General features: G+C 55.1%; 5 protein-coding genes across 5 annotated transcripts; 3 read left to right on the forward strand and 2 right to left on the reverse strand.

Moving 5' to 3' along the window:
* Window positions 1-954: 954 nt before the first annotated feature.
* CPAR01_08852 (uncharacterized protein) lies at window positions 955-2,214 on the forward strand (the record flags this gene model as incomplete). Its single annotated transcript, XM_060493119.1, has 1 exon — window positions 955-2,214. The coding sequence occupies one exon, from the start codon at window positions 955-957 to the stop codon at window positions 2,212-2,214; it is 1,260 nt and encodes a 419-aa protein (XP_060347249.1).
* Window positions 2,215-3,382: 1,168 nt separating this feature from the next.
* CPAR01_08853 (snf5/smarcb1/ini1) lies at window positions 3,383-5,637 on the reverse strand (the record flags this gene model as incomplete). Its single annotated transcript, XM_060493120.1, has 2 exons — window positions 3,383-3,706; window positions 3,763-5,637. The coding sequence occupies 2 exons, from the start codon at window positions 5,635-5,637 to the stop codon at window positions 3,383-3,385; spliced, it is 2,199 nt and encodes a 732-aa protein (XP_060347250.1).
* A 1,671-nt stretch (window positions 5,638-7,308) lies between these two features.
* CPAR01_08854 (DNA-binding protein) lies at window positions 7,309-8,970 on the forward strand (the record flags this gene model as incomplete). Its single annotated transcript, XM_060493121.1, has 4 exons — window positions 7,309-7,324; window positions 7,622-7,810; window positions 7,899-8,690; window positions 8,747-8,970. The coding sequence occupies 4 exons, from the start codon at window positions 7,309-7,311 to the stop codon at window positions 8,968-8,970; spliced, it is 1,221 nt and encodes a 406-aa protein (XP_060347251.1).
* Window positions 8,971-10,585: 1,615 nt separating this feature from the next.
* Window positions 10,586-14,788, forward strand: CPAR01_08855 (PHD-finger domain-containing protein; the record flags this gene model as incomplete). Its single annotated transcript, XM_060493122.1, has 6 exons — window positions 10,586-12,609; window positions 12,823-12,919; window positions 13,206-13,534; window positions 13,629-14,072; window positions 14,127-14,310; window positions 14,366-14,788. The coding sequence occupies 6 exons, from the start codon at window positions 10,586-10,588 to the stop codon at window positions 14,786-14,788; spliced, it is 3,501 nt and encodes a 1,166-aa protein (XP_060347252.1).
* A 605-nt stretch (window positions 14,789-15,393) lies between these two features.
* On the reverse strand, window positions 15,394-15,693 carry CPAR01_08856 (uncharacterized protein; the record flags this gene model as incomplete). The annotated part of the gene is made up of 1 exon (XM_060493123.1): window positions 15,394-15,693. The coding sequence occupies one exon, from the start codon at window positions 15,691-15,693 to the stop codon at window positions 15,394-15,396; it is 300 nt and encodes a 99-aa protein (XP_060347253.1).
* Window positions 15,694-16,523: the final 830 nt, after the last annotated feature.

The raw sequence follows: 16,523 nt of genomic DNA on the forward strand, positions 1-16,523 counted from the left end.
GCAAGGGTCACATTCGGAGGCAGACCAAGACTGATATCTGTCGCGCGTACACACACGGCAAGAGGTGGGAGAGTTTTGGTACTAGCCGGTTCTTCGAGAACCACAGCCCCGGATGGGAGCTTGAGAGAGCTCATGTGGGGCAGACGCGGTAGAGCTCAGTGAAGCATTGATATCGCGTAACATCTTGAGTGCAAACACCCTGTCCAGTCATGGCTCGCTATCTCGTGACTTTGAAGGCGCTTCTTCTGTATGCTGAGGTAGACTAACGGATATGTATGGACGATGCGGCTCGGGTTTGAACCTACGTCGCTCAATACGTGGAGCATCAGGAGGATCACCGTAAACTTTCCGGATGTACACTCTCAAGCTTTCTCCTCCACATGAAAATGATGATCACGCTGGCAAGTTTATGAGCTTACTCTGACTTTGGCGTCTAGGTCGGAGTGGTTCTTAACCACAAGAGAACCCCCGTCTCTACCGATGTCCTCCAGCCGGCAACTATGATACCCATTAGACCACCTTGTGTAAACGTGTAGAGGCGAATATTAACTTTTTTATAGGACTTATTCAAGGCTCAACAGCGGCATATGGCGCCGTAGATGAAGAAGTAGGAATAGGAACCTCTGCGACCTCTGCGTGGGGATGTGTATAAAATCCGCTCTTCTGATTCTATCTGGTCTGTCTCTCTTTCTTCCTCTACAACCATCAGCTCGCTAGGTCTCTATACCAATCAGCTAGGTAAGCATACATCACGGACTACCTCACACTTATAAGCCAGTCACACTAACACTATTAACTGACTTAAGATACTTGACCTTACATCGAAAACATCAACAGTTAGGTCTCTGTACCCATCTGCTCTAGGTGTGTATACATCACAGCATGCCTTACACTTGTAACCCAGATACTAACGCCACTCTCTAATTCAAGATTATTCACATCGACCACAACAACATGGTCGCCGCCAAGACCCTCCTCGCCGCCACGGGCACCCTCGCCCTGGCCAGCGCCTCCTCCTTCACCACCATCACCACCACCAGCACGGAGCCCGCCACCGCCGCGGCGACCATCACCGCCCCCGTCGCCCCGCCCATGCCGTACTCCGGCTCCGGCCCGACCGAGGCCATGATCGCCCGCCGCAGGGCGTGGTGCACGGAGTACAACGCCGAGAAGCGCCGCGCACCAGGCTGGTACGAGAGCCCGGACGAATACGCCGGCGCCATCGGCTACTGCGTCCGCTTCTACCTCGACGAGTACAAGATCAACCCGTCCAAGGCCGGCTGGATCGAGGAGTCCATGGACAGGACCCTCGGCCGCAAGAAATTCTTAGTCGCCGACTTTGAGAAGAAGGGCAGCCCTGCCCCGACCGCGACGCCCACAGCCAACGTCGACACCGCTGCCTCGAAGGAGGAGGATCCCGTCAGCGAGGATCCCGCGACCGAAGACGAGATCCGCGTCAACACGGCCAAGATGGCGGACATCCTCAAGGAGAGCCTCGGACTCACCGACGAGCAGCTCATGGAGCTGGGCTTCAAGCTCGGTGAGAGCGGCTTTTTTTTGGTGCATGCCCCCGAGGAGAACTCCGAGGCTTCCTCTTCCCTTCTTTGGCCCCCCAAGTTCGGTCGCCTTGCCCGCCCTCTCGTGCCTCACCCCTTCCGCAAGCATCTCGGCAAGGAGCCCGCGGCTAAGGGGCCCGTTGCTACCCAGCCCAAGGTTGAGAAGCCCAAGGTTGAGCAGCCCAAGGTTGAGCAGCCCAAGGTCGAGCAGCCCAAGGTCGAGCAGCCCAAGGTCGAGCAGCCGAAGCCCAAGGTTGAGTACCAGAAGCCCAAGGTAGAGGATGAGCAACCCGCGGCTAAGGAACCTAAGGGCAAGGAGCCCGCGGGTGAGCAGCCCAAGCCCGATCAACCCAAGGCTGAGCAACCCAAGCCCGACCAGCCCAAGGCCGACGAGCCCAAGGCCAAGGACACCAAGTCCAAGAAGTCCAAAGAGGACGAGGAGATGCAACACCACGACCACCCTCACGGCGGCCACCACGCCCACCCCCACCACGACGAGCACGACAAGGAGAAGGAGGAGGAGGAGAAGAAGAAGAAGGAGAAGGAGGAGGCGATGGCGAAGCACCCCTACCACCCCGACCACCCCCACTTCGAGGAAGAGCCTGTGGAGGATCACCCGACGCCGAATCCGCCGAAGGTCCTTCCCGATCACATTTAAGTACGGGGCTGATGTCTTTCTCTCGGGCCTCCTTCGAAAGATGAAGAACTTGGACGACAACCAATGTTCAGCTCAGTTTCTTTCGCCGGGGGGGGGGGGGAAGCTAAAACGCCTCACTGAAGAGACGTATGATTTCTCTTGTGTTCCTATGTCGTTGGGGGGAAAAGTTTGATTTTCTAGTTTGTTCGTTACACTGGCTGAAGTCGTCGAGACCCCCAAGAAATCACTCGGAGGACGAATGCATCCCAACGATCCGGGCTATTATGGGCACCTGTTGGTAGTTGAAATGGCTAAAGGCCACTGGGAAATACGTACCTTTGCGTACATCATTTAGCCTTAGCCAAAAGCCAGTCATTTAATAGTAAAGTTTGATCAGCCTCCTAGATTTATGACGTACTCTCATCAAGGTGGATGAGCAAGGCCCACACCGTCGGTGAACCCCCTTTCATGTGTCGGTGTCTATCCATGATTTTGATCCATACACACGTAGCTGAGAAGCGAGGAAACGTAGACATTTGAAGCTTTCTTGTGGTATTACTCTTACTACCAGGAGACTCTGAAGCCCCTGTCCAGTAAGGTTCTGTACCAAGGTCACTATTGCTGACCTCTTTCACTGCTGTCACACCTCCCCACAATAGCCTTGCCTTTGAAGCCCGTCTTCGTCTTCTCTCTCTTCCAAGTCGTATCCTAATAAAGCACTTCCAATCGGAACTCCGGCCATTCCGACCCTGCCTCACGAGCAGAGTCTGAACTCCTAAATATGTAAAATCGGCAAGAAACGCGTTCTGACCTCCCCTTGTTCCCATCTATCCATTTCACCGCTAGTGATAATGATATCCCTTCTTTTTTCTTCCACAACCCATTGACGAAATGGAAATGGACTGATCTCTTGTACAATACCGAGTGTGCTGATTTGGCAACGCCATCGTCCTTAGCTCAAGGTTGCCTTATATTTTTAAGGACCTCTCAGGTGCTGGGAATAATGACCAGCAGTCAGGCTTGCTATCCGAGTGTAATGCCGTGACGGGGTCATCCTCAAATTGTTGACTCGGTGCCGATGCCAATAACTTCAGGTAGAAATGGCTGCACCTTCCAGGAAGCTCGGCTCGAGCCTTTACATTGCTCGGCATAGATGCCACTCAGGGCTCCACGCCGGAATGTAATCGCCTTAAGTCGTTCCAGCTGCCGTGTCTCTGCCTTCTCTAGCATCCACCTTTTGACGATGTTGCTTATTGCGCAAGTGAACCTCGAAGTTGCCTGCCGTCATTTCCGGCCCAGGTGTGTACAGCTTGCCTGGGCAGTCAAGACAACGGATACGGGGGAGGAACATCCATCTGGCGCCTTCGGGAGGCTGTGACCCTGCTGGTACTGATATCGGCATCTCTGTGTCAGGATTGATGGCTGAGTACTTCATCATGCCCTCAAAGTTATCAAAGGTGTACGTTTGCTTTAGTTGCTGCAAACAGTTCTTTAGCCATTCTGGCGGCGGGGGCTATCGAGCATGTCAGTTCCCTTTCCTAGTTGAAGTCCAAGATACCCATGACTTACAGCAGGTGGTGGCGGTTGACCGGCAACAGGCGGCGGAGCAGGTTGTCGACCAATCTGGCCTTGAGGCAGAGGAGTGCCAAGTTGAGCAGGAAGAGCCTGGCCATTCGAGGCCGGCGTAGACGGCGGAGGCATGGAGGTTGCTGCAGCCGCGGCCGCGCTAGGTATGCGAGTGTGTGCGGGTGTTGACGGTGTCTGAGAGCCACTCGGAGTGAACCTCGCTCTTGGGTTCTGGAGAAGTCTCCTTAGCTTGTCCTTGCCAACCTTCAGTGTGACAATAAGTTGTGTAGGCTCTTCAGTCTCATCGCGAGTATCGCGAAGGGAGCGGCCAAGGTTTCTGCGAGTCTCGTGATGATGGACGATGCTCGCTTCAGGCGTTTCGGAGCGGCCGAGATTCGTGATGCGTTGCTGAGCAGCACTCGCGGCACCCCGAAGACCTCTCGTCCTGGCCGTGCCGCCAAGCTGAGACACGCCTGGCGAGTCCGGTCCTGAGTCTTCACTATCGTCGGAATCGGAAACCTCGCCATCGCGTGCTCCTGGCCTCTTCCGGGTGGTGGGTGGCGCGCCGGCCACACGCTTGTACAACGTGCTCTCTTCCATATTAGGCGCAGCACCTGGAAGCACGGACGAGACGAGGAGCGTCCTGATTGTCCGCTGCCGTTCCTTGAGGTCCGGCAGTTGAGGGCCACCGCGTCGGTTAATAGATCGCTTCTGCCGTCTCTGTTCCCGAGAGAAGATGACCTCATTGCGTTCCAAGTCGGCGTCACTGAGCTCGTAAAGATACGGCGCATACTCCTTCGCCTGCTGCTGCGGTCTGAATACAGATGGCAGCGGAGACGGCAGGAAGGCGGCAATGAGATCGGGGTCTTCGACCGGTCTGCCGTCGAAGGGATGTCCAACGCTGTATAGACTCCGAGTGAAGAGTTGGCACTGCTCCCGAATGCAGTGAGCAATTGCGGTGGTGAACTCGCCTGACAGTGACATGTCGCGAGTCATTGAGGCGGCAAATTCCTCTGGGGAGTTGAGTGGATTGTTGATATCCCACTCGAACTGGTCGACCAAGGTCACGCCGCCAATGGTAACGTTGAGCTTGATCAATATCCTCATCTCGTCATTCTTATAAGCAGAATATGGCAGCTCCGGGTCGAGCGCGTCTTCTTCGGAGAAGACTAGGGGGTAGAAGTCGTTGAGCTGGTCGCGCATTTGTAACGTGACCTGATCCAAGACGGGTTTGTGCTGTGCGTCTAGAGGGATGCCCAGATCCTCAACAAGGTGCTGCGCAAAGAGCTCGCCTGGAATCACCCTGTCGTGGAGGTTCCATGTGAAGGTGTCGCGAAGCTTTATCTTTTCCCAGTCAACGTCTATGCGTATCGGCACGAGCTCCTCATGTTGCTCCGCCTGCTTCTTCAACTCTCTCTTTTTCCACCTGAGCGGATGCGACTGGCGCTTCCCCGGCCGCGGCTTCTGGCTCGGATAGATGACTTGGGCAGGAAAGGGCGCTCGCATGCGGGGATCGATGTCGGTATAGCCGTTGCCGTAGCCACGATATCCTTCGCCGTACAGTTTGCTCGGAGGAAAATATAGGCGTTGGGTTTTGATGAGGTTGTAGTCATCAATCTTGTCTCTCGTCTGTTGCATGTCCTTCTCGAACCGTTCCTGAGCGTCCTTCATCGCGACAGAGTAGTGCCAGTCGCGCGTCACGTAGCGCTCTACCTGCAACTTGTTGAAGGAGTCCTTGTCTCGTACGGGGAGAGCCTTGGCAGCGGCGGAGCGAGGAGTGCCATCGTGCTCGTTGGCAGCGGACGCGGAGGTTGATGCCGAGGACGAGGCTGTCGCGCCAGCCGCAGTAGGCGTGGACGTGGCTGGCGGCGCGGCCATGATGAAGATATGTGCAGGGTCCCGAATCGCCGCAGCGATGCGACTGCCGAGACGTCGAAGGAAAGACGCGCGATCGGGCCTGGGTTCGTATTGGGCGCGTGTCGTGGCGGATGCCAATTGACGATGGCTCCAAAGTTCACTTGGGGATGAGAGGTGGATTCTGCTACGTCTGTCGCAGCCTCTCTCTCCTGCGCAGCGTGTTGGTGTTGTACCGGGAAAGGCTGGCACGGATGTGGCTAACGCATCTGATGTATCATGTTGGTGTTTTGGCTGGGAATGGTCTGTCTTGAATGACAGGGAGACTTCGTACTGTTAGCACAGACTGACCAATGCGGCGCCCAGGGGAGTTCAGGCCAGCGCCAATCGCAACCTGGAAAATTTCCCAGTTCAGGTACCGAGCGAGCAAAGTATCTTGCCGCATAAATCAGCCGTAGAGCTACATCTAACGTCCTCACTCGTGCTTCAGGACGTGACCGCGTTCCTGAACCTCAGCATGTTGGGATCGCACCGCCGCAAGTAGCCATCAATGGCTTTGACGTATTGCAGGATGCGGCTGATGACATGATGGTGTATGTGAGGGCTACGATAGTCACTTCTTCTGACTTGATTTTGCAATTGAGCCTAGCAGCTGGGAAGATGCAAATGATTTACGGGTTGACTAATGTGGCGGAGATGGGGCCTGAAATCTGGCACGTCCAGTTGCGCGATAAGCGCCATTCTCATGATGGAAAATGCATCTTCTTGCGCTAGATATAGCGGTGTGTGCCCAGCGTGCCTTAGGTTCCTAGACAGAAGCCAGCGTGAGGCCATTCGCTCCTCCAGAAAAGGAAAGAGGGCATGCCATCTGGTGTGCCTGTCGTGTCGGTACGGGCCGAGCTTTTGCCGGAAGCAGCTTCAAGCTCGGAGGAAGGCACAAGGGAAGGTTGCCCTGAGTTCTCAGTCCCGTTGCGTGTTTGCTCTTCAGACGTGTAGATGTAGATGCGTCCTTGGGTGTGCTGGTATCCGTAGAGCTCAGAGCTCGGCACAAGGTTCTAGTTGTTCACCATGAGACAGTCTTGAGCTTGAGACAGTCACTCAGGTACCTTGGCAACTTATTCAAAGCACCTCAGGTATGGGCCAATTATCGTCATTGCCTCACACCTACAGTACAGCCAGCTCAAGACAAGATTTGAGCAAGCGACCCGCCAAGCATAAAGCGGCACTACTTCTACTTTCACTCGAGGTTGCATAAAAACACCTCAGCCAAGGTGTCACGGTATTGATGAGAGAGAGACGTGGGCCGTGGCTGGCGCGACACGCGAACAATAGCCCAGCACCCTACGGATATGCGCAAGGCGGTTTTAAGCGATGCGACGTATGCACAAAATTCCCCACCAAAGGTACTTGACGGTACTGGATTTGCATAGCACACAGAGGTGGAAGGAAGGATCGAGGGAGCACCTGCGTGCCTGCTTGACCTGACCTGCCCGAGCACCCACAAACAGCAACGAGCCCCTCCTTTCCCCGCCCTGAAAATCGACGTATTTGTCGTCAAAATACTTACGCCCGACACACCAACTTTGCATTGCATCTCTTCTCACGTTCAGTCCTTCGAGTTCTGGACCGGTGCATCGCTATCTCTGAGATATCACTTTCATTTTCTAGTCAATTACCCCAGAAAATACCGCCATCATGTCGGAGGAGATCGGTTAGTACTTCCCTGTTCTTTTTCAAGCTCTGCAGAGCATTGCGCGCAGTGCCTGCCTTTTCTCGCACGTTTTTGCTGGTCCCGGTGCTGTCGCTGGTCCCGGTGCTGCATTTGCGTCACATACCAAAACAGCCCACGCAGCTACCCCGCCACCACCCGAAATACACCACAAACGCACACCATGCTATCCAAAGCAGATGCCCTTCCCTCAAGGGACTCGACGAGGCTCAACGAGACTCGAGGACGACTCGAGCTGCGTCTTCGCCATGAACTAGTAACAAACTAACGATCCCCCAGACTACACCCTCAACAACCCCGATACTCTCACCAAGTACAAGACCGCCGCTCAGATCTCTGAGAAGGTCTTGGCTGCGGTTGCCGAGCTCATCAAGCCTGGCGAGAAGATCGTCACCATCTGCGAGAAGGGTGACAAGCTCATCGAGGAGGAGCTCGCCAAGGTCTACCGTGGAAAGAAGGTCAACAAGGGTCTGTTTCCCTCCTTCTCTCCCTCCCTCCTGGTCGTATGCTGCCTACCTTATTTCTGAGCATCGCTGACCTCCTTCGCGTGTTGCAGGTTTCTCCCACCCTACCACCATCTCCCCGGCTTCCTTCGTGACCCCCTACACTCCCCTCACTACCGATGAGGCCGAGGCTGCCACTGAGATCAAGGAGGGCGAGCCCATCAAGATCCAGCTTGGTGCTCAGATTGACGGCTTCGGCTCCATTGTCTGCGACACCGTCGTCGCCGGTGAGATCACTGGCCGCACCGCCGACCTGGTTCTCGCCAACTACTACGCCAATGAGCTCCTCCTCCGCTTGATGCTCCCCCCCGGTCTGCTCGCTTCCGGCACCGACGAGGAGAAGGCCAAGGCTGCTGCTGCCAAGGCACCCACCCAGGCCAAGATCACCAGCCTGCTCGAGAAGGTCGTCAAGTCCTACGACTGCAACCTGGTTGAGAGCACCACCTCATGGCTCTTTGAGCGCAACGAGATCGAGGGCAAGAAGAAGATTGTCCTTGCACCCGCCGAGGGCACCAAGGGCGATGGCACTCCCGAGATCGGTGAGGTCTGGGGTGTCGAGATGGGCGTGAGCTTGGGCGCTGGCAAGGTCAAGACCTTGGAGTCAAGAACTACTCTGCACCGTCGCACCACCACCAACTACGGCCTCAAGCGCCCTACTTCCCGCAAGATCCTCTCCGAGGTCCAGAAGAAGTTCGGAACCTTCCCCTTCAGCTTGCGCCAGCTCGATGACGAGCGCGATGCCAAGTCTGGTGTCGTTGAGTGCGTGCGTGGCAATGTCTTCCGCGCCTACGAGGTTGTTGGCGACAAGGACAACTCCCCCGTCGCCCGCTACCTGTCGACGATTGGTAAGACTTCTCACATGTACAAGAAAGTGCGGCCCATAGTGCTAACATGTCGATAGCCATCACCAAGAACGGTATCACCAAGCTCGGTGCGCCGCCCGCTCTTGACCTTGAGAAGGTCAAGTCGGACAAGAAGATTGAGGACGAGGAGATTCTCAAGATCCTTGAGCAGCCCCTGTCCAGAAATACCGGAAAGAGCAAGAAGAACAAGAAGAAGAAGAAGCCGGCCAAGAAGGCTGCTGCTGCGGGAGGCGAGGAGGAGGAGGAGAGCGATGAGGAGTAAAGCGATCTCAGTGTAGGAAATGGCGATGACTGTCAATGAGACGAGCAAAGGGGCGGCCCGATTTTACGCCCACAATTTTTGTCGTGAAAGTCAAATGTGTGATTGTATTCCTTGGGGCAGTCGATGGATAGGGCCATTGCCAGGATGAGGCCGGAAACAGGAACGCTCGCTCTGCTTATCCGACGCCAAAAAAGTTGGCTGGCTGGCTGCACGACTGCTTTTTGGAATGCCGAGGAGAGAGCTGCTTGCTCGCCCATCTGAAGCTTCAGCCAGCCGCCACTGCAGCCCGGGTCGTCACCTCAGTCGTCCTACCAGGAGGCACAGCAGGAAAAGGCAGCGAGCAGCGTAGCTAGGACTCAACAGCTGCTCACTGATTCATCCAACAGAAGGTGTTGGACTGAATGGAAGCCTGAACTGGCGGCAAGCCCAACAAAGACAATGAAAGTCATCCATCTACTCCGTACCTGCACGCGCTACGCATCCTTGAGCATGCCTGACCTTCTTCCCCTGAGTGCAACTCAACTTGTGAGTCTAGTGTTGGTTGACCGACCACTACAGAGTGGGATAGCAACGTGACGAGATGGATGTCTGAGAGAGCAGAATGAGAGCGAGACGACAGGGGTATTAATGTCTCGATGGGACGATGAGACGGAGCACGCCAGGTCCCAGGAGACACCGTCGGCCGGGGGAAGAAGGTGAGCCACGAGGATGGGTGGAACAAAATTGTCCAATTCCAGAGGTCTCCGGTTTCCCGTCCTCGCCGGGGCCCTGGTCGTCGTCGATACGGCAGAACTTAGAAGACCCGCCAGATACCCAGATGGCGGGTGCCCAGCCCCTGGTGATGGAAGGTAAATGGAAGCGGACCTAGAAGCCCGAGGCCCTTGATCTTGGCTTGTAAAGACGACTGTTCAGAATCATGAAATAGGCCTCGTTCTCACTTCTCTACCTTGTCTTGCCTGGATGATTTAATCGTTATCTAAGTTAAGTAAGTAAGGTACCTTATATCAAAGGTGAAAGAGGCAAAGTCTGCCTTAGGTAGGGAAAGGTAAAGTGGCACAGGAGAAGGCTGGAAAAAGTTGAATGGCTGACGCCAACGTGCGGCAAAGTATGTCCATGTCACAGGGCCAATAGTGAGCTTGGCCGATGTTGTGGCACTGAACCACAGGTTCCCAACAGCGCTGTGACCTGCACCCGCCCCCCCTGCCCACCACCTGTACTCGCCTTGAGTGCCTTGAATGCCGCCGTGTGCCCGCCTAAGGTAGACGCCCGTGGCCGCTCAAAGGCACCCGAGGCAGGGAAGGAGTAAGGTATGTAGCTTTGTAGCTCTCCATTAGCCCCCCAGTCCGTTGTCTCCGAAAATCCTCGAGGTCCATCCCGCAGCTTCACACCCTTTCTTCTCCCATCCCTCCTTTTCCTAAAGTCATTCGCGTCGCAAGTGGAGGGAACGCGCCCAAACCGTATCGCTGAATGCCTTCAAAGACGAGAGAAGTAGCCATGCCCAAATTTACCCTCCAGAGACACGAAACTAACGCGATTCTAGGCGTCCGACTCGGAGCGTTTGCCCGTCTGGTCCAAGGCAAGGAGGTCAGGGGCCCTCGAGAGCCCAGTTGCCATGATGCCCACGAGTACGAGAGCCACGCGGTCGCGCTTTTCCAGCCCGCATCAGCACGCCAACGGAGGAGGAGTATCGGAACCTGTCAAGAAGAGCAATGGAGCAAGCGAGGCCTCGAGGACCTTCATGCAGAAATGGTTGGAGCCTACGGTGCAGAGCAAGCCGAGCTTCGAGGAGGCTGGATTGATGCGATACGGCGTCACCGAGAACATGGCGCCCCTGGGCACGCTGCCAAAGGGACCACAGGCCAAACAGCCGGGTCAGGAAGTCGCGAATCCCGTCAGAAAGATTATCCTAAAGTCGAGCTCAGCAAGTTCTGCTGTCGCTGCTGCTGCAAAGGCGGCGGCGGCGGCGGCGGTGGCAGCGGCAGCAGCAGCTGATGAGGCAGATGCATCTTCCATGGCAAATCGCTCAGAGACACCGACACCGACACCCCCTCCGCGCCTGCCTACTCCTCCAGCCAACGCTCAAAAGGCGACCAGAAAATCTCTTCCCGCACGTGGTCTGGACGACGACGACGAAGACGAGGACTACACGCCCAAGGCAGCCGCAGGAAAGAGCCAGGGCCGTCGTGCATCTGCCTCCATCTCACGCAAGAGTGTGTCGCGCTCATCGGTAGGACGCCGTGCATCAGCTTCACTTCATCAAATGGCTCCCTCGAGCGACGCCGTGCAGCCTTCAGAATCGACGCCCGAGAACAAGGACGTCGTCGAGAGGGCTGTGGAGGTCGCAATCGACGAGGCGCTCCGGCATTACCGCTATCCCACTGCGTGGGCACTCCGGACCCTCTACGACGAAAATTCTTCTAACCCGGTCTTCCTCTCCATGTTTGAGGACGTTTACCACCAAACAGCCGACGAAGACACCCTCGACGAATTTTCTCGCCTTATCGAGGAGAAGAAGCGAGAAGGCAAGAAGGACAATCAGGCTTGCTACTTTTTTGTGCCCCCTTCCACCAACTCGCGCTTCACCCCCCACAAGCCAAAGCCTGCGCCCTACGGCAATCTTCTCTCTCTCGACCTCTCAAAATCGGACGACGAAGACGACGATATGCCTCAAGTTACCCCGACAAAAAAGGCTAGGAAGCGCAGGGAGATTCCGGAATCACCCATGGGCATGAGCGTCGACGACGAAGAAGACGACGACACTACTTTACTGGCGGCGGAAACCACCATCGCGACCATGACCCCGTCACGCAAGCGTGCCCGAAGAGATTCTGCAAGCAGCGACTCGTCCTTGTCAGAGCTCTCTGCATCTCCGTCTCTGCCACCCGACTCGCCTTCGCCCAGCTCTCCGCCCGTTTCCGTGCCTGTTCAAGGCGATAGCCACAGTCGCCGTCACAGTGCCACGACGGCTGCCACGGCTGCTGGGGCCGACCCCGAGACCACCTTGACCAGCGCACCACCGCCAGCTGATCCACAGCCAATGAAGAGACGCGGCAGATCCCTTGCTGCTAAGGCGAGCGTGTCTGACGCATCCAACCCAAACTCACCCACCCTCCCCCCAAACGTATCTCAAGCTGCAGGGGCTAGCAACATGCCTGGTCGACTTTCTTCGCCCATTTTCCCCAACCTTTCGACGACAGCAGCACCCTCAAAGGCGAATGGCAAGAAGAACGCCAACAAGGACAAGACTCCTCGCGTACTGCCCAGCGACGATGCAACCACCCTGCGGAGGAGAGATGCACGCAATAGCACAGTTAGCCAGACGCCCCAGCCTGAGAGCCATATTCGCGGTTCCGACATGAGAAGCAGGGCTGGATCTATGGCCGCATCTTCGCCAGCAGTAAATCTGCGCAAGTCGGCAAGAACACCAGCGCCGAGCTCGAATCTGCCTGTGAATCTGACCTTGAGCACGAGAACGACGAGATCAGCAAAGAGGACGCACGACGAGATCGACAATACGAGCTCGCCGACTGCGCCGTCAATCCTCGGAGAGGTGACGCCCGCCACGAGCTCTAGGGCTGCGACACCGACGAACCTGCGCCCTACGAAGAAGCAACGGACTGGCTTGCGTATCAAAACTTCGTAAGTTGCCTCTTTCCCCTTTGCATCATGAAATTTAGGCCTCGCTGTGGCAAAGCGGATGACTTGACATGATGAGTCGAGGGCGCCAGTGATGAGTGGCGCGAGCCTGGCAGCGTCGCACCGAAGCATCCTCGTCTCTGCCATCATCCGTCTGTCAAATTTCATCCATGGTTCGCCAAATCAAGCTGGAAATAGACTGACGCATTCTTACAGACCCATGAAGAAGAAGGGAGGCACTGCGGCTGGACTACCTCGTGCCAGCGGTGAGGGCGGTGCAGTTGCCGCCAACGGCGGTGGCCCAATCAACCAGGTAAGCTGCCAGTTCAATAACGAATCCTTCAGCAGCACGGAGCTGCGGTCATTTCCATCGATGCCGCACCCTTACTGTTGCGTACGGGGAGCGAGGAGACGATGGGGCCGAGCGAGGGTCGGCGAATGGTGAGGGCATGGTTTTCGGGCCAAGGCGCACATCCCGAGGGATACTGAGTTTAGCGGCCAGTCCCGACCTCCCATTTTTCCCGGCCAGCCTGCACCCACACTCCTACTCATTTCCCGTAAATTGCCTCAACGACCACATTGCTGACACATCTCATCAGGATGAGAATGACGACTACTGCTCAGCATGCAGCGGCGTTGGAGAGCTGGTCTGCTGCGAGAACTGCTCCAGGTCATTCCATTTCGAGTGTGTCGACCTGGGGCTGGGCGACACTCTCCCCGAGGAATGGTTTTGCAACGTCTGTTTCAGCAGCAGATACCCCACTAGGGTGCCCGAACACAAGGGTCCCTTTGGCGGTTTGATGAACACTCTGGAGAAAACTAATCCTCGAGCCTACAAGCTGCCGCAAGGCGTGCGTGTGTATTTCGAGGGCGTCAAGGTCGGCCCTGAAGGCGAGTACGAGGATGTGGTAGTGCCCGCTAAGCCAAAGTAAGCTACAATCTCTGTTCTCACTATCTCGCTGTGTTCCAAACATCCCATCCCGCCTGTCCTTGGGGAACGCTTCGACTGACAATCACTACAGGAAGAAGGGCTATGAGGAAGCTCCAGACTTCTTCAAGGTTCGAGAAACTGACGGATCTGCTGTGCTATGCCACAATTGCCAACACCCGACCGCCGACAATCGAGCCATCATTCCCTGCAGCCTCTGCGGGCTTCACTGGCATCTGGATTGCCTCGATCCCCCGCTGGCAATCCCGCCTGTGGTGCGAACATGGCGTTGCCCTGCGCATGCAGACGACCTGTTAGCTACATTGCCAGAGGAGCTTGCCCCAGCTCACCGCTTCCGGAAGATCAAAGGCGCCCCGGTCATCGTTCCAGCCTTCAGCCGCGGCATGAAGAACAATGGCTTCATTGAGATTGATGATGAAGAATCCGAGGATGAAAATTCGGGTTGGAGCGATGTCAAGACCTTCGGTCGCGTCTACAAGCTGTCTTCCAAGGGCGTTGTCCTCGATTTCATTTCTCAGTCAGTTCTCTTGGATCCTTATTTGGTTGTTTTCAAATTCTAACAGATCTGCAGGCTTCGGAAGGATGGCGCTGGTCACATCGAAGGCTCGACGGCTTCAAACACCGTCCAGGCGCCGCCAGTCAGCGAGCCCATGAGTGCTCGTTCACGTGTTGAGCAGCAAGCAGTGCTGAATTTGGTCGAATTGGCCTCCACTCAACCCACTACCAAGCTTGACGAGCTCACAGAGGCATTGCTAGTAAGTCGAGAACTGTTTGGAATTGCAAACAGTTGTGACTGACACATGTATACAGACAAACGCCGAGCCAGCTATGCTCTCGCTCATGGCTCGTGGCAGTGTCAATAACTTTGCCAGCGGAGATCTAAATGTTACCGATAAGCAGAGTCTTCGCGCAATGCTAGCTCAGATGGAAGCCATGACTGGTCGCATCAAAGGCTTGCTTGGAGACGACCAAAAAGACAGCGGTGTTTCTGGTACGGGCATCGAGGCCGATCAAACGGCGATCGACTGTGACCATACCAACGGCACTGTCAGCACCGGAGACGACGCAGCCTCGATTAAAAATGAGTCAGTGGAGCCCCCTGCCGACCTACCTACGCCAGCGACTACGACCCAAGATAACCCGGAGCCGATCAACAGCCTGGGCGAGAAGTCTTCGCAGGAGGTCCCCAACGACGCGAACGAAGATGATGTGCCCGACATGGATATCGACTAGGCTAGCGTTAACAGCCACTTCGACTATATGTTTAACTGATTGTTCTTATCTTACCAAACACAACACACAAGGGTGGTGTTGAGACGCTAATTGGAAATGGATGGTTCGCCTCGTCCCAGGACTAGGGAATCAGCAGCCAACACAGCCAATTGCGGATATAGCCCATTTTCTACTCTTTTCTTATTTGATTCCCCAAGACACGACCCCCACATGGATCTGGAGTTTGGGAGGGCTCAAAACGAAGCAGCGAGCAAGCGCAAAGAAAGACCGGTGAAGGAAGACCGGCCATAGAATCGAAGCGTACCGAAACAGGTACGACAGAAAGCCACACAGGCTTCGAGCGACCCGACAAAGCAAGCTCGCATAGTCATTCAAGGCTTTGTAGCCATGGAGAGTGCAAACTGGATTGGCCGAAGCACGTAGAATGTGCTGAAGGCGAGAGGGGGACGGGCATCTGGTTATCTGCCCATGCTGCCACCTGGGGAAAAGGAATGGTGTGAAGGCCAGCTTTTGTACCTCACTTTCCTATTCACCTTTCCCTCCAATTTTCTTTTCCCCTTACTGGAATTCCCTCACACCCTGCCTCAATCTTGTATCATAGGCCATTACCTCTTCTCGTAATATCTCTCTTTTGGACCAGCAGGCAGGGCTGGGCTGGCTAGATTACCAAGGGAAACAGAGCACTTCTTTTTTTTTCTTCCAGGGAGGCAAGAGCGAGAAATCCAATTTGGGAAATGGGATTGATGTGACCTGAAGCCGGCCGGCGGTTTTGAGTACCTTGGGTCCAGGCCAGGTTGAAGGAGAGAGCAGGAAAATAGGGCAAACCCCGGGAGACGAAGGGAGGGTAGCCTGACGAGGCCCAGTAGATAGAATGCTACACCGCATGATCTATATAACCCTACCATTGCCGTTTCCTCCAATGCTGCAGTTGTCATTTATGAAGAAAATCGATACACCTATCTCTACGAGCATGGGCTTGCGCTCCTTTGAGAAAGTTTCCTAGGCATTGCCTGGATTGGATGACACCGACAGTGGTACTCTAGTCCATTGTGTCTGTCGTTGACAGAAGAGACAATGAGCAGTGGAAAACCAACAAAGCCTAGCTGTGATGGATGGCATGTACTAGTTATAATCTTGGGCCTTTCCCCAGAATCCTGCCCATCCATTCGCCATATTGACGTTCTCTGGTCTAGTATCTTTCAGTCGTCGCGTCCCTCCCTCATGGACAGAGCAGCGGATGTCTCCGACTTCAGGCTTCTTCTTACTTAATATCAACATCACTATGCTCCTTCGTGCACGGGAAACGGTAGGACCCGAGAAATCTCGTGTGGCAATATCAACTAGCTTTTACGACAATGCTTGACTAACAATACCTTATACTTATGCTATCTAGTATGAAGAAGAAAACACTACAAAAAAAGGAAGAAACACCCAGCAGCCCAAGGTAAAAAGTTTGCGTGGCTATCAAGAGTTTTTTTTGCCTGACTGCCTGCCTAGCGAACGAACCCGGCAGGTCGCGGCATACACACACGAATGCTTTGACTGCGGAAACACACTCTCGACTCCATAGCTCTCTCATAACAAAAAGCAGCATATGCGATTTTTTAGGGGGTTGCGTCTTGACTGCCATGCGAAGGTGGGGCTTCAGGACAACATCCGGCTACCCTCTCTCGGTTTTTCTATATACCACGCCACAAGCAGAGTGAGGGTAGCAATAGTAAAGCTTGTAAAAAAA

Source organism: Colletotrichum paranaense (genome assembly GCF_030867605.1).
Source record: "Colletotrichum paranaense strain IMI 384185 chromosome Unknown Scaffold_7.1, whole genome shotgun sequence".
Lineage (NCBI taxonomy): Eukaryota > Fungi > Ascomycota > Sordariomycetes > Glomerellales > Glomerellaceae > Colletotrichum > Colletotrichum paranaense.